The sequence below is a fragment of the Squalius cephalus genome (genome assembly GCF_949319135.1).
Source record: "Squalius cephalus genome assembly, chromosome: 15".
Lineage (NCBI taxonomy): Eukaryota > Metazoa > Chordata > Actinopteri > Cypriniformes > Leuciscidae > Squalius > Squalius cephalus.
The window spans coordinates 21,697,824-21,722,017 of record NC_137136.1 but is presented as its reverse complement, the minus strand read 5'-3'; the positions used below and the strand labels follow the sequence as shown (position 1 = coordinate 21,722,017).

Here is a 24,194-nt window from a genome sequence, read left to right as displayed (position 1 = left end):
AAAGTGTGCGTTTCTTCGTAACCCATTCCTCTGACAATGGGGCTGTCCTGTTAAAAGATGTTTTACCGACTCTTACTCTTTCCATTTTTCTTTCTTTCAGAAAGATGTTGTTTACCTGCAGCAGTGGTTGGAGGCATTTGTGGCGTCTTTTGAGAAGATCATTGATGTGCAGTCGACGGAGCCTCGTCGGTGAGTCAGTTACATGCTGACCTATCAAAATGTCGCAGACACAGGGAGTTGATCTGTAGGTGGTCAGGTCCAGATGGAACTCTGACTATGATGGTTTTAAGTGGTCTATATTTGTTTAATTGCATATTTAACGGTTGCTGAGTTTGAAAAAATCCATCTTTTGAAAACTTACCTATACACACCAGATCTGTAATCTTAGCACACAGTTTGAACCAGCCCTGTGTTGTAGTTCAGCAAGGGCTACTAATTAAACATTTTGAAGAAGAAAAAATTGAGGCTGTCTGGAAATATGTTAATGGAATGTGATGCAATGGCCTAAGAAAAAAGAGCAGACGAAACAAGGATGACCAAGGCTTATGTTCAATGACTTCAGTTAAATAAAACAAACAGTACTTTGACTTTTTTGATGTCTATTTATCAATCATTCATCAAAACAAAACAAAAAGCATAGCAAAATGAAAAGCAACAGAAAAACAAAAACAAACAAAAAGCAAAAACAGCAAAACAAACATGTTTTTGTCTGCAGGCTGGAGGAATGGAGCGCCGATGTTCCCCTACTCCCCAAGGAGGTACTGGTGTTCCTCAGCACCCAGCTGTGGCACAGCGCCCTCCACATGTCAGGGCAGGACCAGAACAGCACTGCTCCACACCCACTGCTCCTCATCAAGTTCTTCATCATCATCTGCAGGTCAGTTCCCACGGAGCACATAGTGAACACCATCATTCTCTTTGTGACAATGCCCCAGTGGCTCAAACCTCGTTGATATGCTTCTATCTTCGAACAGCAGGGATAATGCAAGGCAGCGGTTTATGCTAAATTTCAAATTTGGTGTGTACAATAACACCAGTGCTGATGTGAATCCTTTTGAAATCTCTGCCTGCAGGAATATGGAGAATATAGACTCTGAAAAGACCCCTGGGTTTGTGTTTGAGACAATCAAGCTCCTAAACTTCTGTTTGTCTCAGGTAAGAAGTCCAAAAATCTGTGAAGCTGTTTCACTGTGGTTTGCACCACTGCTGATACATGTGGGAAATATGAGTCTAGTTTGCGTCATTTCCTAATCCCATTACCCTCCTCTTCTTATTTTTTCTTGTCACCTCTCCGTTATCTTATCAGTAGAAGAAAGCCGCAAAATGTTCTAGTGTTACTCTAGTGTTAGATATCAAAACTAGTTAACTTAATTTGTATTGCATTTTTTGTTTATTCCAAACATACCAATGGACATTTTGTCCACTTAATTGTATGTTATGCAGCTATTGTTATTACGATACACGTGTTTAGTTTACTGTGCTTTTATAGGTTTCTGAACTAACAGGTTGAATCAGAAAGCTTTGGGTGGAAGACCTCTACTTTATTCAAAGGAGTGTTTGTGTGATAATAAGCTAGGTTTGTGTATTCACAAGACTCAGTCAAGCATGTGTATGTATGTTTGTTACAGCTGAAGAAGCAGCCAGATGATCAGAGCACTTTACAGTCGGTGGTACAACACGGCCTACTGCTGTGCGAAAATCTCTATGACCCTTATCAGACGTGGAGGAGACGGCAGGCAGGGTGAGTGTGTGCTATGTGTGTATCTGTGAGTTGGGTAGGGTGTTAAACTACAATAGGAATACATAGGAGCCTTTGAGAGCGGCAAGCTCTGTTTCAGCTCCACTTTAACAGTTAATAACACACCCAGACCTCACCTCTCAGCTCTCAAGCGTTCTTATGCTCTGTCTGAATTACACAAAGCATAAACTCCTCACAGCACCAATGCATCTCTTCAAACAGCACTGTTCTACCCATCCACTAAGGTGAAGTTCATGGAATAGTATGTGTTATAAAATGGATATTTCCAGCTCTACAAATGGATTGGATGTTAAAAGCTGTTGTATAACATTCTGTAAAGTACCGTGGAATATGGAATGCATAAAATACCATGGTATTACAGCCTGAAAACATAATTGTACTGCTATTATTATTATTGAATAGTTTATTACTTTTAAGAGATTATTGCTTAAAACAAGAAAAATAAACATAATTCATGTCAATTCCATGGTGTATAAGTAGATTAATGAACTTGATGTATATATCAAAATACCACGGTATTACTGCCATTTATTATTATTATGGAATAATGTATTAGTTAGATTTATGCTTAAAGGTGAACTAAGTAACTTTTTTACCTTAACCGAACAGCTTCGGAGTCATGGGAATAGTTATATGACTTTTTTCGGGTTGAATGGTGGTCGTCTCGCACCCCCCAAGCGCCTGTGAGCCGAAAAACCACCCTTGCAACTTTGGGCCGGCGGGCGTCAGCGTCAGGAAGTATCGCGTGATATCAGGTCTCGCGATGTAACGAATTGCTTTACGGCAAAAAAATCTGCTAAAATTCTGTCAGTATTGCACTCCCTCACGCTGTTCGAACCCGAATGAAGAACACGTTTTAAAGAATGTCCCATCTGCCATCTTTGATGTCGTTGATCTATAGCCTCTGGTATCTGAGAGTCGCCAACGAGTTTTTCGACAGTGTTGTCAAATATCTATTCCGAAGCTGTAGGGGGGGCTCTATAGAGAAACCTGCGAGCAAAAAGCGAGAATACAGCGAAGAAATTCCCGAAACTGCATAGCCCTGCTTTAAAACAAGAAAAAAGCAAGTTGAGAAAAGTAACAAGTCTTAATATTCTATGCTTCTACTGTTTAAGATGATTTATTGCAGTGTCCTGTAGCTTATTGCTTGAGTGATAAGTAAGAATGTGTCAAGTATTTCCACAAAGACCTTTGATATGTGTTTTTCAGGGAGGAGGTCAGTATGCTGGAGAGAAGCAAGTATAAATTCTCCCCTCTTGTTCTGCCAGAGGAGCTTCCTTTGCTCTTCCACGGTATGTCACCCACTCCTGCCTTCTGACACAATCTTTACCCCCATTTACTCACTTCATCACATCCTGGGAGATATCACACATCCTGCCTTACATGAGACAAAATGGCTTGCTGTTTGTAAAGAACTATTGAGTAATTGAGTCTTGCAAAGACCATTGATGACAGATGTACATGACAGATGAGACAGGAAAGAGAGAAAGGAATGGGATAAAGATGTTACATTTGAGGCTAGATTCTAACCGGTCTCCTCATCAGCACAAATCAACACATATGAGAAGCAGGACTGTGTTGCAGCCTGCAGGCAATGGCCAAAACAAATAACATGATCCTGACAGTGCTACAAGCTTTGTCCAAGTGATTAGAAGCTCTGTGAAGCAACTTCCACAACTGTATTGGTTTAGTAGGCAAGCGACAGTGGGTCCAAGTGGCCTGTGGTCATGAGGTGAGGTAAACTAGCTTCTTGTGCTGAAAAGGTGTTTTTCACCAAAAGGTTTATCAACATTGTGTTTATAATGTATTGGTGTAATTGATTATATGAGGTTTGTTAGATTTTCTACTCTGCATGTCATAAATCCAGAGGAAGGCTGGCCATATGAACTCACATATCAGGTTTTTTGGTCCGCACTGTGGTACAATTCAGTTAAAACAAAAAAACACTCCAGGTTCACATTTTGGTGTTTTGTTTAGTTTTTTGCTCTTTGTTTGGTTTAGTTTTTTTGCGTTTTGTTTTTGCTTTGCTTTGCTTTGTTTTTTGTTTTGTTTTGGTGTTTTTCTTTTTTTTGCCAACCAGTGTTGGTAGGCGGTTCCCATTATATGAAAATTATTTTTTTTAAGGGATAGTTCACAAAAAAATGTAAATTCTGTCAAACAATTTTGACTTTAACCGAATAGACGAAATGTACGCTGACATTTTTCGAAATATCTTTTGTGTTCCAGCAAAAAAATAAATGAATACAGGTTTGGAAAGACTAATCTTAAGTCATAAATTATGACAGAATTTACATTTTTTTAATTAACTTTCTCCTCAATAAAATATGTTTTTGTGCTATACATTAAAATAATGACAATTGCACAAAAGATGCTCAGTTTTAAAGGGTTCAAAATTTGATTCCATGTCTGTCAGTCACATTTGACATTATGTTGAAAAGACTGACAGATGGGGTCTCACTTGGGAGCCCCAATCACCTCTGAACCCCAAGCCCAGCCCGTCCTGCTGGCTCTTGCGGACAATCAGACTCAGCTATGTGATTCAGTTCGCCAGGCGTCCCCCCAGGTTCCGCGGCTTCATCTTTACCTCGGTGGCAGGCAAAGCCATGTGTGAACCGGGCCCTTCACAAGCAAAATGTTAATGCAGAAAAGCATTCTGGCATACGTTCGTCCCCAAGATTTGTTTGCAGCAATCGACCTGAAGGACACGTACTTCCACGTCTTGATTCTGCCTTGACACAGACCTTTTCTTTGGTTTGCCTTCGAGGGTCAAGCATATCAGTACAAGGTCCTCCCCTTTTGGCTGACCCTGTTTCCCCGCATCTTCACCAAAGTCACAGAGGCTGCCCTCGCACCGTCAAGGGAAGTGGGCATTCACAGTCTCAACTGTCTCGACGACTGGCTCATGGTAGCTCACTCTCGAAATCTGTTGTGCGAACACAGGGACATGGTGCTCAGGCAACCTCAGACATCTGGGGATTTGGGTCAACTGGGAAAAGAGAAAGCTCTCCTCTGTGCAGAGCATCTCTTTTCAGGGTATGGAATTGGACTCTGTCAATATAACGACGCGTCAATGCTGAACTGCCTGAATACGTTCAGGGGCAAAACAGTGGTTCCACTGAAATATTTTCAGAGAATCCTGGGGCATATGGCATTCCACAGCCGTGGTCATGCTGCTCGGATTGATGCATATGAGACCGCAACAGCACTCCTTTTCAGGACCAGGTGATGAACTTGTAGCCCTTGCGTTGCTGTGTCCTGTTTGTGCTCTGCATGTTTACATGGACTTCTCTTACATCTTTGTCTGCTTTTGGAGGTCAGCAGAAGGGAAAGGCTGTCTCCAAGCAGACGTTGGCCCACTTACCAATACCAAGTCAAGCCGTGTCCCGTTGGAGTTAGGGCTCACTCCACTTGGAGAGTTGCCTCCTCCTGGGCGTTGGCACGTGGCACCTCTTTGCCAGGCATCTGCAGATCTGTGGGCTGAGCAATACCTAATATATTCACGAGATTCTACAATCTCCGAGTAGAGCCGGTTTATTCCGGTGTGTTGGGTACAAACAGCTAATGTGTGGGAAGGCTGGCTCGGTGTCTCGCTTGCAGCGTCATTCCCCTCTAAGGGGGGAAAAGAGTGTCTTCTTGGCTCTCCAGGTGAGTTCCCCTCTTGGCATAAGCCGGCTGGATTGAGTTTCCTCCGAGCATCCTCCGGGAGTCAGACTCGACAGAGTTGTCCAACGCCAGGCCCAGTACTCGAGTGCATACCCGCTCAGTCAGCCCCTGTACTGGGCTAGATGCCCCATATGTTGTGCTTCCCCCTTGGTAATCCCATATGTGTATACTTCTATGGTACGGTTTCCCAGTTGGTAAACCCGTGTCTTTCCCTGGGCAGATTTTGCTAGTTGTAGTAGTTCCATTCCTTTCTAGGCAGGACCTACTGCAGAGGTATTTCCATATTTTGCACTGCCCAACGGGTCAGTCTATATGTGTATTCCCACATGTTTCTCCCTACGGAACAGGTAAAAGGAACAGCAGCTACGACTGTCTCCATGGTAAGCCCTGTCCCTTCCATCCCATTGGCATGGAGGACTAAAATTCAAAGCTGACATGGGGCACTAGTTAGGTTACGACTTAATGGAAGCAGTTGCCAAAAGGGCACGATACATCTTGCCAGCATCTGCATCTCTATCATTTGTAACACAGTTCAGTGGTTGTGGAGCTTTCCATTGGACCCATGGAATGGAATGTCCATGGGACCCATAGAATGTCCCTGCGGTGCCTGACCACAATAATCCACCTTCTGCACTCCATGTCAGTCTTTTCATTATAACGTCGAATGTGACTGAAAGATAGGGAACGTCTTGTTCCCTGATGGAGGGAACAGAGACATTATGTCCCTCCTGCCACAACCCTGAATCACAGCTGAATGGCCGTTGCCCTCGTCTCGGCTCCTCAGCATAAACCTGAATGAGTTGATGCGTGCCGCCATCTCATATACCCATATGTACGGGGAGTGGCTCGGCATGCAAATTCCACTTGCCGTTTTCATTGCCCGTATTTCTAAAACTGAGAGGTGAGTGTCTCCAAAGTGAGACCTCATTTTTCAGTCTTTTTGACAAAGACGTTCCTCATGTCATGACTTCTTTAAGATTCTTGTCACTAAATGACTGGTTACACCCACAGACTACCTACAAGAGAGTGAACTAATCCCAGAGCCCCTCGTGGTGAGGCTGGTGCACCTACAGGGAGCCGTAATCAGTGGGTGCAAGGTAAATTAGACTATTTGGCCCTGTTTACATGAATTATCTTCTGAGGGGTTTCATGGGGGTCCACATACCTTACTGCATGAGTCTGTTACGTGCTGTCATTTCTGTGGTGTGTGTGTGTTTCAGAGGAACGGCCTTCTCTCCATCACCCTCCAGGCTGTGAAGGACCTCATGTCTGTGCTGCGTTCCTGGTGCCTCTGTCCTGCCTCATCCTCGCAAGAGCCCAGGGACCCTCGGCTGCTTAGAATGTCCCTGCGGTGCCTGACCACAATGATCCACCTTCTGCACTCCAGCAGCCCATGCGATAGGCAGGTGGAGATCCGGACTGTACTGGATAATTACTTTCAGCTGCTCAACTGGAACCGGCCACCAGAGAGCCAGCAGGGAGATATCCTGGCCTGGGAGGATAACCTCATTATCCTTCTCGAACATATGCTGAGTAAGAGAATATTTGCCATCACTCTTTAACTTTAAACATTTTTCATCATTTACTCACCCTAATGTCATTCGAAACCTGTGTGATTTATTTTCTTCTGTGGAACACAAAGGAAGATAAAGATAAAAAGTTGCACCCCATTGACTATTTCTTTTGTGTTCTGCAGATTAGGGCTGTGCGATTAATCATAATTGATTTTCAATTTTGGCTTCCAACGATTATGAAAACAAGATAAGATAGGTAAAACAATTATTGTGCTGCTGCCGCATTCCGTCCAGCGCACCTTTCTTTCCTTCACATGAGTGCACTTTCGCTCCTCCCTAAAAGCCCAAAAACTTAACATACAAATTAGCCAAATAAGCAAGTGTTGTAAAACGCAGTCTACTGTTGCTAAACTGCAAGACGTGCTTGATATTAAACAGTGTTATTAAAAGTGCATACGGTACTTTGAGCTTTAGGTGTGGGTCTAAATGGTCAAATACACACAAAAATGTCATTTTAGCGAGTATTTATTCACGTAAATCGTTAACGTCTTAAGTGAATGTAAACAGTTGGAAGAAAATAGGATGTGTATCAATATACTATTCAGTGCAGCTCTTAAAGTGACATCAGCCTAATAAACCTGCTGCTGTTTGTGTTTTTAATAAGAATCAAACAACAAAAGACAGAGAGAAAATCACCCACTGCTCTTGATTGAATAACTTAAGTAGCTTTATTAAGGATTAATCTGTATTTAGAAGACTGTGCAGTTATTTTACATTTGATTATATTCCATTTATATTAGCTATTACTTAACTGAATACCACTGATCTTCCTGAAAAACTAAAAGCACTGTTTATTTAATTTATTGTATTTATTTGCCAATTTTGTTTATAATTATAATTTTTTTGTTCTTATTGTGTTTCTGGCTGTTTACTTGTCTTCTATAATTGTTTTGAGGAACTTTACATTAATTAACCTAGTATTAGTTTATGCTGAAGTATCTGTAATTGTGAAATTTCACTGATACCTATATATCTGATATCTGAAATAAGACTTTGATCATATCGCCCACCAATAATTGTGTTAAAATCTTGATTTCAATATTATTATTACTAAAATAATCATGATCAGGATTTTTTTCACAATCGAGCAGCCCTTCCACAGAATAAAGAACTTCATACATGTTTGCAAGGGTGAGTAAATGATGCCACTAGTAATATTTGGGTTTCAAATATTAACTTGAAGTGTCCATCGGGAAAATTAAGATGTTTTTGTTTAGTTTTACTTTCTTGTAGTTTCTTTAAGTAAAGACACAATAACCTTAGCTCAGTCATCAATTGGTTAGTTCTGCGTTCATTTCAAGTGTTCATTTAAAGCATCCAGTGTTTTTCTATGGTGGGAGGTTCCCATTTCATGACAAATCGTTTTAAAGGTATAATTCACCTAAAAAATATATCTGTCATCTTTTACTCACCCTCATGTATGGCCTTCCAGGATTACATATATTTGAACACACCCCTTTCATTAAACAAATCATTATATGTAATGCACTGGCTTGTTTGCTTTGTTAATGAGTTGTGTTGTATTTGCACTGTCTGTTTTGTTTGGATTTATAAGGTTCTCAAGGTCTGTTTGTGTTTTTAGTTTAGTTTATTCAGCGTAGCTTTCATGTTGCCTCTAGAACTTTATATCCTTTAGGTTTCTGTTGAAATTGTGGGTTAAATTTATATTATAAATAAATTATTATAAATAAAATTATTAATAAAATGTGAGGGAAAGTGCATATCTTATGTCCTCTACCTTCTCATAATTTCCAAACACCTTTTCTGTCTTCACTAGTTCAATTATAATTAACATACATTTTTAAAACACAAATATTCAATTAATATAAGGTCATGAAACTGCATGCATTATAATTTTGAAACAAATAGCAAAATGCCTTTTAGAATAGTTTTATGTGGAGTATAGTATGTTGTATATGTATATGTATATAGTATTCGGCATGCAATGTGATATTACGTCATGATGAAACTGTTGGCATTTTGCATCCAGAAAAAAATCGTTGAGATTGTGTCAACTCAACAAAACTATCATACATGGCAAATTGTAGTGCTTCTGATTATTTTTTTTAACCCAGATCACTGTGTCTGATATGTTTGATGTTCCTTAAACATTTATATTATGTTTGTGGTGAACTTCCTTCTCTTTTGGAGAAGTTCAGTGTAATTGTAGACAGTTCTCTGGAAACAATTTGAATAGAGAAGTTGAACCAAACAGAACAGCTGTTGCATGTAGTCTCTTCACCATGAGTAATGCAGACGTCCCAGTGCTTGAACTGGCATAGTTTTATCTCTCCAGAGGACACAGGTCTGAATGTTCTTGTGTTTTTGCCCTGCAGATGCTATCCCAGAGATCCTGCAGTGTTCAGACCGGCCGGTGTTGCAGGCCATCTTTCTAACTAACAACTGTTTTGAGCACATCCTCCGCCTCATCCAGAACAGCAAGGTCAGAATGCTACCTTCTTAAACCCTCTGAGATATCTGCAGCAGCGTTTCACAATACCAGCCCTGAGGATTCAAACCATTCTCTGACAATGGAAATGTGGCAATCTGCTGGTGTTTTTTCTGAAAGATAACAAGCAGACACCTGTCCTCGAATAAACTAATCTGAACCACAGATTTGCTATGGTTCCATCCAGAGGTTTTAGAAATGGTTCATATGCTTTCTATCATTTTTACGTAAGGTATTTCTAAGGTATGTTTTTCCCTGCTTTTGAAAGTTTCCCACTAAAGGATGTCAGTAGGGATTTGAAGCTGTTCTTTCACATTTCGTGAGCAGAATAAAAACTGCAACACAGTGCTTGATAAGACAGAAATAACATGGTCAATGGCATTTTTTTTAGTCTAGATCTATTCAGTTATTCAAAAATACAATAAAGGTTTAATTTATGCGTACATTAGTTAGAACATTTAAACATGCTTTAGTTTCTGAATTAAAATCCACAGTTACACTATATTTTAAGGTGTCCGTGTTACAGTGTAATTATACATTTAAGTACTGAGTAGTAATAATTATCTACATGTACTTACTATAAGGTTAGGATGAGGGTTTGGTTTAGGGTTAGTTACATGTAATTATGCCTAAGTTATAGTTATCACTTTAGTTCCTACATACAAGGACACTGTAAAATAAAGTGTTACCAAATAATGTCAAACTGTCCCAATATTAAAAGCCTCACGTTTTTTTATTCTTTTAATAAATAAATATTTGAAAAATATGTCTGCCAAATCAAAGTCAGGTGATGCAATCATTATGCAAACATAACATAAAGAGGAAATGATATCATAGAGTGGATCCCTGTGAACCCTAATGACCAGGCCAATAAGTATCTTAAAATATTAGACAATTTGACCTTTGACAAGGCATGGTTAGTTCAGCTGAGGTAGTTGTAAAAGTCATGTGGTACAACTCATTAAAATATAATGATATAAAAAAATAAAAAAATCATGATATTTGCAAAAAATACTTTGCATTTGCACTAATGCATTTAAGCTAGATTTGTCATTGACCCATCAAGCTTTGCAATATTTTACAGACAGATACAAATTGACAGCATGACAGTGCGTCAACCCAGTGCGTCAAAGTGACGAAAAAAATTATTTGTAGTGCAGCCTCTGTTTCCATCAGGTGATGAAATATAGGTGCTGGGTCACTGGTTTGTATGTGATCACAGTCAGTTTGGCTAAGCTGGGTGGTTTCTGAGTGTGTTGTAACTAGGCATTATGTTGTGTAATGAGGATTGCGAAGAGCTTCTCTTTTTCATCTATTACCTTTTCAGTTCTTTTTGCTTTATCTATCAGTAAGTTTAATTTCTGCTTGCTTATTTTATCTCTGACTCACTTGTGTTCATGTGTTTGTTTGTGCCGGTACTTGTGTGAATGTGCGTCCGTCCTGCAGCTCTATCAGAGTAACAAGTTTATGGTGGAGTGTGAGGGCCAATGTGACCTCACTACACGTTTGCTCACAGAGGCTGAAGTGGAGCAGGTACTTTCCCTTCACCGCTGATCCAGTGTGGTGTTCGTCAGCAGGAAACCCACCCTTCACTCGACTGACACAAACGCAGACAAACACACTAATACACAGACAGACAACTGCTGATTGAGCAACATTAGATTCTGCATAACATACTCCACACCGTTCCACAAACATGCAATGTTGCCTAGGTGAATATGCAGTAGCAAAACATTTGCATGCATGTACACGTGTCTTTGCATCTGTCAGTTCACAGTTGACTTAAATGCAACAAAAGAAATGTGGAAAATAACAACATTATGCGGTTCTCTTACATGGTAATACATCCCATGATATTTGGTATTTGGATGTGAGATTGATGGTAATCACTCGTGTTCTAAAGGTATTTGATGCAGAACATCAATATTATCTTCCCAAATGATGTAGAATAAATTGCAAAAACATGTAACACCTGTTAACTTTGTCAAAAGTATTATATGTCAACTACTTTATTTCCATTGTATATCAGTGTTATTTTAATATTATGTATATACTATTATACTATTGAATTACGTTTTATATTTATATTTTCAGTTATTATTTAAATTTTTAGTTTAGATTTTAGTACATTGAGTGCTTCTGTCATTTTTATTAGTTTTAAAAATATATATTTTTAAATAGTTGTCATTTATTAATTAAGTAGTTTCTATTTCAGTTTTAGTGTATTTATTTCAGTTGGTAATTGTATTTCTTCAACTTAAACTCGTTACAGTTTTTTTCACAGAAAGATTTGTCACCTTTGCATAGTTTTTTCCTAATATTTATATTTTATTTTGTAATAGTTTTAGTTTTAGTTAACACTGTCGTATATACATATGGTAATCATATAGTAACATGAAATTGTAGCATTTGATACCATGGTACCATCTGAGTACTTTTTTAAAGGTTAGTGCAGTGTCAGTACACAGAGGGTGAGGATCCTGCTGATGGTGGTTTAGTGTGTGTGTGTGTGTGTGTGTGTGTGGAGAGAGAGAGTATGTGTGAAGTTCTTTGGATGTATTATTGCAAGGCCATGTCACCTTGCATGTTGTCTTGCAGTTTGCAGAGTGTTTCTAGATTTTTAGCATGTCTAGTCTGGCTGTGGTGCTGTGGGTGTAACATTTGATGTGTGTTTCATTTGGTGGTCTTTTTTGGTGGGATATTTGTGGTTGAGTGGTGGTAAATATTTCAAGGTTAAAGTGAGAAAATTGCTTTACTGTTGCATGTTTTCATAATTTATGAATTTATCAACCTCGCGTGCTTCTCTCTGAAACTCTTCAACTAAAATAAATATTTCACACAAAATGCCATTTTGCTCACCAAGGCTGCATTTATTTGATTGAAAATACAGTTAAAACAGTAACATTGTGACATATTTATATTTATAAATACTATTATTTTATTGTTTCTTATTATTATCAATGTACAAAACAGTTGTGCTGCTTAATATATCTGTGGAAACTGGAAAAAAAATGTTTAACCATATACAAGTCTGGAATTTGTGATCAATTTAATGCATCCTTGCTGAATAAAAGTATGAATTTCTTTTTTTAATAATCATACTAACTCTACATTTTTTTAACAGTAGTGTATATCATTATTTACTCACTTAAATGTCATTCCAAACCCATAGTCTGTTGTTTTTGTCCATGGAAACAAAAGGAGATTCTGAAGTATCTTTATGCAGTTCTTATAACAGTGACCATGTCTGTCAAGCTAAAATGGTCTACAAACACCATAAATGCAGAATAAAAGTGGTCCATATGACTTGTGCACTCCATTCTTCTAAAGTCTTCTGAAGCCATATGATAGCAGACAAAAAACATAAGTCATTAATCATCGAAAATTCACTGAAGCTTTAAATTCTCTTTTGTTTCCGTGTTACATTCAGAAATGTCACGGCCTTGGTTTTATTCAAATGGGGTTGGAAATACATTAGTATTGAACTAATCATTTAACATATGAGATTATATGAAGATTGTGAACTAAATGATGTGTATTTTGCGTGTGTGTGTGTGTGTAGGTCTGGGAAAAGGGCTCTGACTGCATCACAGTACACGCCATTCGAGTCCTCACCGCCATTATGAGCAACTCGCCCTCTGCCAAGGTATGACATGTCTCCATCGACTCATTTCTCACACCTCCTCTCCTCTCGTTCCTTATGTATGTTTCTCCTAAAGTCTCTGAAAGGTCAGCTTAGAGACGTCGCTCGTCTTATCAGCATGATAAGTCAAAGTGCTTGCGTGTGATAAATGTGCCCCTTATGCGCGTGTGGTTAATCTTATCAGCACCTTTGATGTTGTGGTGCAGAACCAGGTCACCCATGGTGACGTTATGACATGCTCTTCCTCCTTTTATTTTATGGTACTTACAGATCAAAAAATGTCATTCCATGTCCTATTTTTTGTTTTGTTTTTCTTTTGAAGTGTATTTATAATTTCAAAGTTTCTTCTATCAAAACTGAAATAAAGTATTTTTTGTGACTAATTTTCAGAATGAAACTGCTGCTACTTTATGTAAATGCCCTCTATTATTATTAGCTAAACTCTTTGCTGTTAGGTCAGATATAGTCTGTGCCGCCCTGTTCTTCTATAACATCATCTTTGCAATACTAACATTATACTGCAGCACAATGAAGATGTATAACTTTTTGTTTTCTCAGTTTTTGCAGCATAGTTTAAATAAATAATCTTGGTGGCCTTGCGTTGTGAAAGCAATTTACATAGTGGATTGGACTTTTTCATTTAACTTGAATTTAAAGTGAGATTCTGTTGTTGTTTTTTATGATATTCCCACTTGGAAAACATTTCTACTTTATATAATACCTTTTGTGTTTTGGTTTATTTTGGGTAACTGGGTGGGAAATCTCCCATTGTATTCTGTGCGTGTTCAATTGTAATGTAAGGTTTTGTATGGTTTGTCTTCCCAGGAGGTATTTAAGGAACGAATTGGCTACTCACAGTTGTTCGATGTGTTGAAAAGTCAAGGACAGCCCACCAAAAGACTCCTGCAGGAGCTGATGAACATGGTAAGTGAGAAGAGACTAAGGCTGTTATTTTATACCCTTCCCTCACTAACTTCCCTCCGTCTCATTCACTACGATGTATGTCAATGCTTACGTTGCACAAGTGCCCACTACTGGCGGAACCCTTGCAATATGTTCAAATGAAACACCCTAAGCCTTCGATCACTTGGAATCCACAATTATTATTTACATTAAGAATATGTTTTACGCTCCATTCTATAGGCCTGTGTGTAGGCTTGGGCTGTTTTTTTTTTGTTTTTTTTTGAGAATATATAAAATTACACAAACGAAAATAAGTCAGCTTAGGGTAGCTACAAGTATTATGTGGTTAAATGTCAAATTAACTCCAATATCATGCACTAGAGTTGTGTGGGGTGGGGGTAAATTTAGCGTGATCTGCTGTGACGTCACAATCGTGTTGCATTGTGGTCTATGGATCTGCCTGAAGTTTGCATATTAAGTAGACTCGCTCCCTCGATCAAAATTGAGGGGTCAAGGGTCTGTCCAAATAAATTTCCCTCACCCACTTGACGACGTTACGAAGAGGGTCACCTCATGGGGGCGGCCATCTTGAGATCATGTGACTAGCCATAATATTTGAATGGGATTCAATTTGAATGGCCACATTTTTTTTCAAAGCAAAGTAATAATTTATTCAATAATAATTATATTAAAAGCCTTCTGAAGAAATACAGTAGCAATTGTGTGAAGAACTGCACGAAAGTTGTCCCTGTAAAATTTTACCTATATTTTACCTGTAAAGCGCATTGGTCAACTTCTGTTGTTGTTAAATGTTCTATAGTAGGGATTCTCAATCCCGGTCCTGGAGGACTCCCAACACTGCACATTTTGGATGGCTTTGACTCACATTTAAAAAAATGCTTCACATTCAAATATAACTGCTTCCATCCTATATAGTATGCAAAAAGCAATGTCAAATGAGTAGCATGTCCGCATACAAAGTATTCAGAAAATAGTAGATGGAAAATCTAATGTTTCCACCAAGATTCTGAAGTGTGCATCCGATGGACACTTTACTATCCCACTAGGCCACAGGAGAAGAGTCTTAGTTAGTATTCGGAAATTGTGGAGAACATGACGGATATTGAAGGTCACCAATCGTTAAAGCTACACTATGTAAATATTTTTTTTTTTATAAATACTATAATACTCTGTAAAATAACACTGAATTCATACTACACACATGCATACTTATAAAACGTCGAACAAGTTCTTCATCAAATGCATTATTCAAGAATCATTACTGAGAGTCACTGTGCTATCAAAAAACTTGTATCCTTACATAATTTTTTTGCTTTTTCCTTCTTCTTTCTCTCAGGCTGTTGAAGGAGAGTATTCCCAGGCCATGCAGTTGGGCATCAGTAACGAACAGCCTTTGCTCCTGCTTCTACAGTGGTTGCCTGATCTGGGCTCTCGCTCTCTGCAGCTGCTGGTGTCCCAGTGGCTGGCTGCCGTGTGTCGAGGAACTCTGTCCTGCCGCACTGTAGCCGTCGAGGCGGGTTTAGTGGGCGCTCTGCTGGAGGTGCTTTCCGAACCCCCGGAGCGGCTTGACCGGCAGTGTGCGGACGCCCTCCTGGGCTTGCTTCAAGACTTGGGATCTCTTTCTTTACGGCCCTGTGAACTGAAGAGTCTGCTGAAGCTCTTGCGGACTGAGCCCGGTGCACCCCCTCACCCGTACTGCGGGCGCGTTGTAAGGGTGCTCTCCGCCATGGCAGCCCGTGGGGAGGGTGGGTGCAGCGCCTTGCAGTATTTTGACCTTATGCCCCCTATGGCGGGTATTATGGTGCCAGCTATACAACGCTGGTCAGGGAGTGCGTTTGCTTTCCATGCCTGGCTGTGCCTCAACACGGACTTTCCTCCACCCCAGCACTACTACTCAGAATCCCACCTGACAAACCCGGATAATGCAGTTCGCATGGCCAAGGGACCACGCAGGAAACAGCTTTACAGGTTTAAATTACGTCTTTATAATGTTTTTTTTTTTCTTTTATATATATATATATATATATATATATATATATATATATATATATATATATATATATATATATATATACACTCACCTAAAGGATTATTAGGAACACCTGTTCAATTTCTCATTAATGCAATTATCTAATCAACCAATCACATGGCAGTTGCTTCAATGCATTTAGGGGTGTGGTCCTGGTCAAGACAATCTCCTGAACTCCAAACTGAATGTCAGAATGGGAAAGAAAGGTGATTTAAGCAATTTTGAGCGTGGCATGGTTGTTGGTGCCAGACGGGCCGATCTGAGTATTTCACAATCTGCTCAGTTACTGGGATTTTCACGCACAACCATTTCTAGGGTTTACAAAGAATGGTGTGAAAAGGGAAAAACATCCAGTATGCGGCAGTCCTGTGGGCGAAAATGCCTTGTTGATGCTAGAGGTCAGAGGAGAATGGGCCGTCTGATTCAAGTTGATAGAAGAGCAACTTTGACTGAAATAACCACTCGTTACAACTGAGGTATGCAGCAAAGCATTTGTGAAGCCACAACACGCACAACCTTGAGGCGGATGGGCTACAACAGCAGAAGACCCCACCGGGTACCACTCATCTCCACTACAAATAGGAAAAAGAGGCTACAATTTGCACGAGCTCACCAAAATTGGACAGTTGAAGACTGGAAAAATGTTGCCTGGTCTGATGAGTCTCGATTTCTGTTGAGACATTCAGATGGTAGAGTCAGAATTTGGCGTAAACAGAATGAGGACATGGATCCATCATGCCTTGTTACCACTGTGCAGGCTGGTGGTGGTGGTGTAATGGTGTGGGGGATGTTTTCTTGGCACACTTTAGGCCCATTAGTGCCAATTGGGCATCGTTTAAATGCCACGGCCTACCTGAGCATTGTTTCTGACCATGTCCATCCCTTTATGACCACCATGTACCCATCCTCTGATGGCTACTTCCAGCAGGATAATGCACCATGTCACAAAGCTCGAATCATTTCAAATTGGTTTCTTGAACATGACAATGAGTTCACTGTACTAAAATGGCCCCCACAGTCACCAGATCTCAACCCAATAGAGCATCTTTGGGATGTGGTGGAATGGGAGCTTCGTGCCCTGGATGTGCATCCCACAAATCTCCATCAACTGCAAGATGCTATCCTATCAATATGGGCCAACATTTCTAAAGAATGCTTTCAGCACCTTGTTGAATCAATGCCACGTAGAATTAAGGCAGTTCTGAAGGCGAAAGGGGGTCAAACACAGTATTAGTATGGTGTTCCTAATAATCCTTTAGGTGAGTGTGTGTGTGTGTATATATATATATATATATATATATATATATATATATATATATATATATATATATATATAATTATTATTATTATTTTTTTAATAGGCCTCTGGACAATAAAATCCCGTGGGCTTTTTGGCCTATATTCGTGTGCGGATCTCTTTTTTCTTATTTTTTATATATTTTCAATATATATATATATAATATTATTATTATTATTATTATTATTATTATTATTACAATTTAAAAGAACTGTTTTCAGTTTTGTTAAATAAAAAACACTAAAAACTTTAATGTCACAGGTGAGTTTAGGCATCACAACATTATTATGTACAACATTACATATTACCTTTGTCAATGTGTAAACATGTATATCGTGCATCTGCAGTATTTGATCATTTTAATTTGTCTGCATCAATTAATTACAACTTAGGAATTTAACTATAACAACAATTTTACTACTGAGGTTTGAATCAGAGATGACATTGAAATATGTGTCTTAGCACTCTCATGACCGTAATTTGTTTACAATTGTATGTTGCTAACAAATTCATAGCATGTAAGCAGTGAATATTCAATATATTTCCCACAAAATGTTTTTCATATTGTGTACCTGTATGAGTCTAGTACATTTGTCCTAATCTATAACAAAAAAATACAAGATTCTGTACTAGTGTGTGTAATTATACATTTTAAAGCTGTATTGTGTCCTGTGTGTAGTTTCTTCACAGCAAGCGGAACTGGCTTTGAAGCTTTTTTCACCACAGAAGAAGTTTTGGTGGTTGCAGTATGTACCAAAAAAGAATACATGGCCGTTTCCTTGCCAGAACACCCATTCAATGACTGTGCCTGGGTTAGTAATCTTGCAGATAACTCACACACACATTAACAATATATGAAGAGAAGACTAAGAACTTGTATGAAACTATAAAAATATTGCTCAAAATGGCAGTGGAAAGAAAGTCTCTTTGAGTTATATATATAAAAAAATGTCTGTCACATGTATTGTTGCTGCAGTATTAGCTTAAGCTAACTTTATGATACCAATATCAGATTTTATTGCTGAATTGACATAATATTGAAATATAATATTGAAAAACAGTTTTTCCCAATTTAAGTAGAAATGAGATTGGACTTGTATCCTACATAGGAAACAGCAGTTTTAGTTATTTTAGTATTTAAACTTAAAATTATTTTATTTCAGTCATTTGCCAAGGCAACTTTTATTTCAAATGCCGAAAATGATTTTTCATAGTTTTAGTTAACAATAACAACACTGGTACTGTAAAGTCCACTGTCTATATGCAAAGTCTCATTCTTACCCTTCTTTTCTTCTCTCTAGCACTCAGTCGCCATAGTTCACGTTCCTGGCCGTCGACCTTTTGGACAGAATGTGGTCACTGTTTATGTGGATGGAGAGCTGTGTAAAACAGCACCCTTGCGCTTTCCTTCTCTGAATGAGGTGAGTAAGTTTTATTGTTTTCAGTAGTTTTTTTGTTTTTAATGTTTTGTTTTATTGGTCTTTTTGACTTTCAACGTTTCAGCCTTTCACTTCCTGCTGCATTGGATCAGCTGGACACCGGACTACTACCACTATGACTACCTCTCCAACCTTGACCAACCCGTCCCACTCGCCCTCCGAGATGGCATTTGCAGCTCACACTGGGCCGCCAACCCTTGCACGCTCCCAGTCCTTCCCAGCATCCTTTGCAGCAGCCGCAGGGGGGAGGCCAGGTTTGAGTCGTGACAGTCCGGTCCACACCATCCCGGCAGGGCTTCAGGACACGGCTTGGGGTTCTCCTACATCACTGGGTGGTCTTTTAGCCACGGCGTTCATCTGCCATGAAGCTCTGCAGCCTGCTCAAGCGCGAGCCTTGTTCACTGCAGGTATGAATGAGACATTCCTACATGTAAAACATTAATTCACGGCTCCAACCACAAAGAAACAAGCGGAAAATATGTCTATCTCTGTTTCTCTCATTCTGCTTTTAGGTCCCAATAACGTATCTCTTTTCAAAGCTGATGGTGAGCCGTCAGAAGTCAACAGTAAACTAGTGCTATACTATACCCCACAGGTAATTATCTTGTCATTGATCCATACACGTTTTGTATATTTATAATGATAGTAATATAAAATAAATATAATATAAAGTTAGGTTCAAAAGTCTAAAGTAATAAATAAATATATATATATATATATAGTTTTTTGTGTAAAAAAAAACTAAATCCTAAAACTTTATTTCCAAGTTTATCAAATATTTTGAATCCCTGTTGATTTTCAGTTGTGACCCCACTGTATATATTATGACAATAATATCTACTGGCCTTATATCGAAGGATTGCCCACATTCTTTTGTCTTGTAGGCCTTTAAGAGTCAGATCTGCTTGGATCTGTCCCCGAATCATCTGTACGATGGCAGGTTGACAGGTCACAGAGTGGTGAACTGGGACGTCAAAGTATGTGTCTGTCACTGAGCTTTATTGTCTTTTAAGATCAGAATGATTTACCTATTCCTGACACCAGTACGGCCTTTTGTGTGTACCAGTGTTTGGAAATGTGTGTATTCAACACATTCTTCTGGAACAAAGCTTATGCTCACACATCCCTGCAGGAGAAGTAACCGCTAATTAAGTTTTATTATCTTGTCTAATGTGTAGGATGTGCTGAGCTCAGTAGGTGGGATGGGGGCTCTCTTGCCTCTGTTGGAGCAGGTATGTTTACTGGATAGGGGCGAGTCTGTAGGTCAGGAGACTTCAGATCTTCTCGGGCCAGAGCTCACATCATCCAGGGGTCCTGCCGGCATGCTGCTGCCACTGGGGAAGTCATCTGGTTAGTATTCATTCTCTCTCTCTCTCTCTCTCTCTCTCTCTCTCTCTCTCTCTCTCTCTCTCTCTCTCTCTCTCTCTCTCTCTCTCTCTCTCTCTCTCTCTCTCTCTCTCTCTCTCTCTCTCTCTCTCTCTCTCTCTCTCTCTCTCTCTCTCTCTCTCTCTCTCTCTATATATATATATATATATATATATATATATATATCTGTCTATCTGTCTATTTTTGTTTTTAGTGTCACTAAGTGTAAAACTAAAAACAAAAATGCTCATTGAAAGGAAAAATGTGTGTATGTGCGTGTATATATAGAACTTGGTAGTATTTGTTGGAAAATAAACAAATCATTGTTTTACAGTAATTGTAGAGATAAATACATTTTATTTTTTGTAATGCATATAAAAAATGACATTATATTACAGGACTTAAAACCTAGATGAGAATCACCATTGAGAATTACAAACAGACTTCGACGTAAAACATTCTGACACATTAAAGTGAAAAATCTGAGGGAAATGCATTTAATTCTCATTTCAATAATGTCACAATGAAAAAATATATTAAGGGTCCTAAAATAATCCAACTTATTTTAATGGAAGTCTGCAGCATTACAGAATGAATTATTAACATATTGTTACTTTGGCACTTTGAGCTGCTTAGCACATTGATGATGTCAATTTTCTGTAATTGCAGTATGAGTCACCATTGATATTTTCTGAGCATGCTGTTTTTGCTCTAAGTTAGTGATTCATGTAGTAGTGTTTAAGTGTTTGCGTATGTGTGTATATGCCTGCGCAAGAGGCTGAAGGCAAGATTGTGTTTTTCGTGTTCTGTTATTAAACTTTTATATTTCCTTTGGCTGTTGATTTCTCATGTAATGCTGCTGTTGCAGTTATTTGTCAATGGTGCACTTCACTGATATAAAACCAATTGCTGGTGTGTGTGTTTGTGTGTTAGAGGGCCGTTTAGAGAAGAACAGTGTGGCAGCGTTTTTGCTGATGATTAAGAACATGCTGCGCAACCACCCGGCCAATCAGGAGAGTCTGCTCCAGTGCCACGGGCCGCCCATCATCGGAGCCATGCTCGGCAAGGTACGCACACACACACACGCTGGTCAATAGAGAGGGCGTCTGGAGATTTAACAGTGTCTTCAAGGCGTAGCATCCTGTTAGGAAACACTTGTGCTAACAATCTCATGGTATTACACAATACACACACAACCACAGTTTCACATGCTTTAAGGTTTTATCTGGTGCCAGGAATCTTTCAAGAAATGAACAAGCAGTGTTTGAGCGTCTGGCGTAAATGCATTCAAATCAAGAGTTCACATGTGTAGCAAAACAGCACAATCAACTTCTGTGAGACATTTAACGTAATCAATATAAAGAAAAGCTGCATAGTTGTCTTTACAAAGATCAGTTACTAGGCACGTGATATTAATAAGGTAGTTTGATTAGAAGTTGATAAGTGAAAATGATACAGCATGTAATTAAACAGCAGCTGAAGTTGATAGAAACAGATGCTGATCTGCTGTGGAACATTAGGCTCAGCAGTGGCTTATATTGTTACACAGATTTAAAAGTCGTATCTAATCTGCTTCTGATGTACTGTGACTTGACAGGCCTGTGAAGTCCTTTGAAGAGACATTCTTGAGTTTGAGAGTTGAAAAGTACACACACACACACAGTTACGCAAGTATACCATCCTCAGGCATAATACCAAGGCTGTCAATTATATACATTAATGTAGGACAAGCATTAAATTAAATTTAACTTGAAAATATATAAAAAAATAAGAAAAAAGAGATCCGCACACGAATATAGGCCAAAAAGCCCACAGGATTTTATTGTCCAGAGGCCTATTTAAAAAAAAAAAAAATATATATATATATATATATATATATATATATATATATATATATATATATATACGATTTTTGATAATATTTGTTATTAATATTTTCACTACCGTTCAAAAGTTTGTGGTTTTTAATGTTTTTTTAAAAAACAATTCTGCTCACCAAGGCTGCATATATATATATATATATATATATATATATATATATATATAGGTTTAAATTACGTCTTTATAATGTTTTTTTCTTTTATATATATATATATATATATATATATATATATATATATATATATATATATATATATATATATATATATATATATATATATATATTTAAAATACTTATTTATTCCTGTTATAGCTTATTTGGTGTTTAAGGAAAATGTATTATCATTATCAATAGCTATGTTTCCATCCAAAGTTCGAATTTAACTTGTGCGCAAAATTGGAATATTGCATAAAACATTTGCGAATAAAGCACTGTTTCCATCCCATGTGTTTAAGAGAAAAAAATCGTAGATTCCTGGTTAATCCAGTTATCCAATCACACCCATTGTTGAGGCAAAGTCACATGACTTTTTTGTCAATTGAGCGTATACATTTTTTTAATGCACATTTTTAGAATTTATAAGTATCTTGGTGTTTCCATCCAGCATTTTTTTTTTTTTTTGCTATATCCCAAAATGTGCATAAAATAGGTGGATGGAAATATAACTAATTTTATTTCATTTTAATTTTACTTTTGATTTATATTTATTAGTACAAAATATATATAATGCAAAACATAAAGCAAGCCTCCTGATACATATGCAAAGTAGATAAAAGAGAGTTTCCTTACCATCAGAGCAACTCAAGATTGAATTGAGGCGCTATGCAACAATTAAAGTTGTGCGTCTCATGTTTCATTTAACCATAAACAAGACATTTCTAAATATTTATTTCTAATATAAATAGTTTTTCATATGCAAATAATGTGATAAATCATCAGATCATTTAAAGGTGCAGCAAGCGATTTCTGAGAAACAATGTTGATATTTAAAATCGACGCCAAAACAAGCACACCCCTCCCTTCATTGCTCAGTCCTCAAAATAACGAACATGCTTTGCAACACAGGCAACAACTAACAGCTGGCGCAAGTATGGATGAATCAGCTGTGATTTAAACAACAGCATATCTTGGTTCCATGAAACAGCAAAAAAAAAATGTTACTCTCGTATCGGGCAGAAACAGTGCAACCTCTGTGTACGTTTTCAGGCCTTCCCACTCTCTAATATCTCTCCAGCATTGAAAAGCTTTTCCAATATTAGTGCGGGTCCTAAAGCTTTTGCCTGATTGTAACCCTTCTTCTTCCAATTTTATTCCTCTGACCTTCTCCTCTTTTGTAATGTCTCTCAGGCATCTCTCTTTCTACAGTCTTTCTACAAATGCCCCTCTTGCTCACTCTCTCTCCTCTCCAATCATGAGCGTATACGCCCCCTATTGATGATTGGCTACAAGAATGTTTTGGTGCTCTGCGGATCGGTCCAATCCACGTTGTTTTTTTCTCCCATTTACACAGCCAGGACTATTTAGAAACAGCACACACACCAAACACACATCTAGCAAATATTCAAAAAATAGTTTATTTAGGTTGATTTAAATTTCTCAGAAATCGCTTTAGTTAATTTGATTACAGATTGATGGATGACTATAATAACTACAAACGCTGTCTGATCGTATTTGTCTTTTCCAGGTCCCCAGCAGTATGATGGACATGAGCGTTCTGATGGCCTGTCAGTTCCTGCTCAAGCAGGTGTCCAACGAGGGCAACAACGCCCTCCTATCACAACTGTACCAGTACCTGCTCTTTGACTTCAGGATCTGGAGCCACAGCCACTTTGCTGTCTGTCTGGGTAAAAAAAACACATCAACAACCACGACACATCACAATAGCATAAGCCATTGTTTTTTAACTGCTTGGCATTAAATGCAAATAACAATCAGGTCCTAAAGGAATAGTTTACTTAAAAAGGATACGTCTGTTATTATTTACCTGATTATGTCATTCCGAACCCCTTTCTCGGAATTTATGTTGCTTTGTAGGTCATGTGCAGTACCTAACCACTGTCATCAATGAAGGCAAGCTAAAAACGCGCAAGAGGTACGGTGTTCAATACATCCTGGACTCGATTCGGTCACACTACAGGTGCGTTCAGATTTAAATTGTACTATTATGATT

General features: G+C 38.4%; 1 protein-coding gene across 5 annotated transcripts in view; it reads left to right on the top strand.

Moving 5' to 3' along the window:
• The window catches only part of nbeal2 (neurobeachin-like 2), a 73,047-nt gene that overhangs the window by 16,972 nt on the left and 31,881 nt on the right, over window positions 1-24,194 (top strand). For 3 of the 5 annotated variants that reach the window (XM_079895914.1, XM_079895915.1, XM_079895916.1), the window contains exons 2-22: window positions 101-189; window positions 716-877; window positions 1,074-1,155; window positions 1,629-1,741; window positions 2,969-3,051; window positions 6,434-6,519; window positions 6,643-6,955; window positions 9,333-9,439; window positions 10,892-10,978; window positions 13,008-13,091; window positions 13,914-14,012; window positions 15,349-15,980; window positions 18,018-18,150; window positions 18,640-18,759; window positions 18,842-19,184; window positions 19,290-19,372; window positions 19,662-19,754; window positions 19,956-20,127; window positions 21,076-21,209; window positions 23,709-23,868; window positions 24,059-24,161. In XM_079895914.1, coding sequence (XP_079752040.1) covers window positions 101-189; window positions 716-877; window positions 1,074-1,155; window positions 1,629-1,741; window positions 2,969-3,051; window positions 6,434-6,519; window positions 6,643-6,955; window positions 9,333-9,439; window positions 10,892-10,978; window positions 13,008-13,091; window positions 13,914-14,012; window positions 15,349-15,980; window positions 18,018-18,150; window positions 18,640-18,759; window positions 18,842-19,184; window positions 19,290-19,372; window positions 19,662-19,754; window positions 19,956-20,127; window positions 21,076-21,209; window positions 23,709-23,868; window positions 24,059-24,161 — 3,278 coding nt within the window. The remainder of the gene's footprint in view (window positions 1-100; window positions 190-715; window positions 878-1,073; window positions 1,156-1,628; window positions 1,742-2,968; window positions 3,052-6,433; window positions 6,520-6,642; window positions 6,956-9,332; window positions 9,440-10,891; window positions 10,979-13,007; window positions 13,092-13,913; window positions 14,013-15,348; window positions 15,981-18,017; window positions 18,151-18,639; window positions 18,760-18,841; window positions 19,185-19,289; window positions 19,373-19,661; window positions 19,755-19,955; window positions 20,128-21,075; window positions 21,210-23,708; window positions 23,869-24,058; window positions 24,162-24,194) is intronic. The other 2 variants (XM_079895917.1, XM_079895918.1) reach the window with 1 other exon arrangement.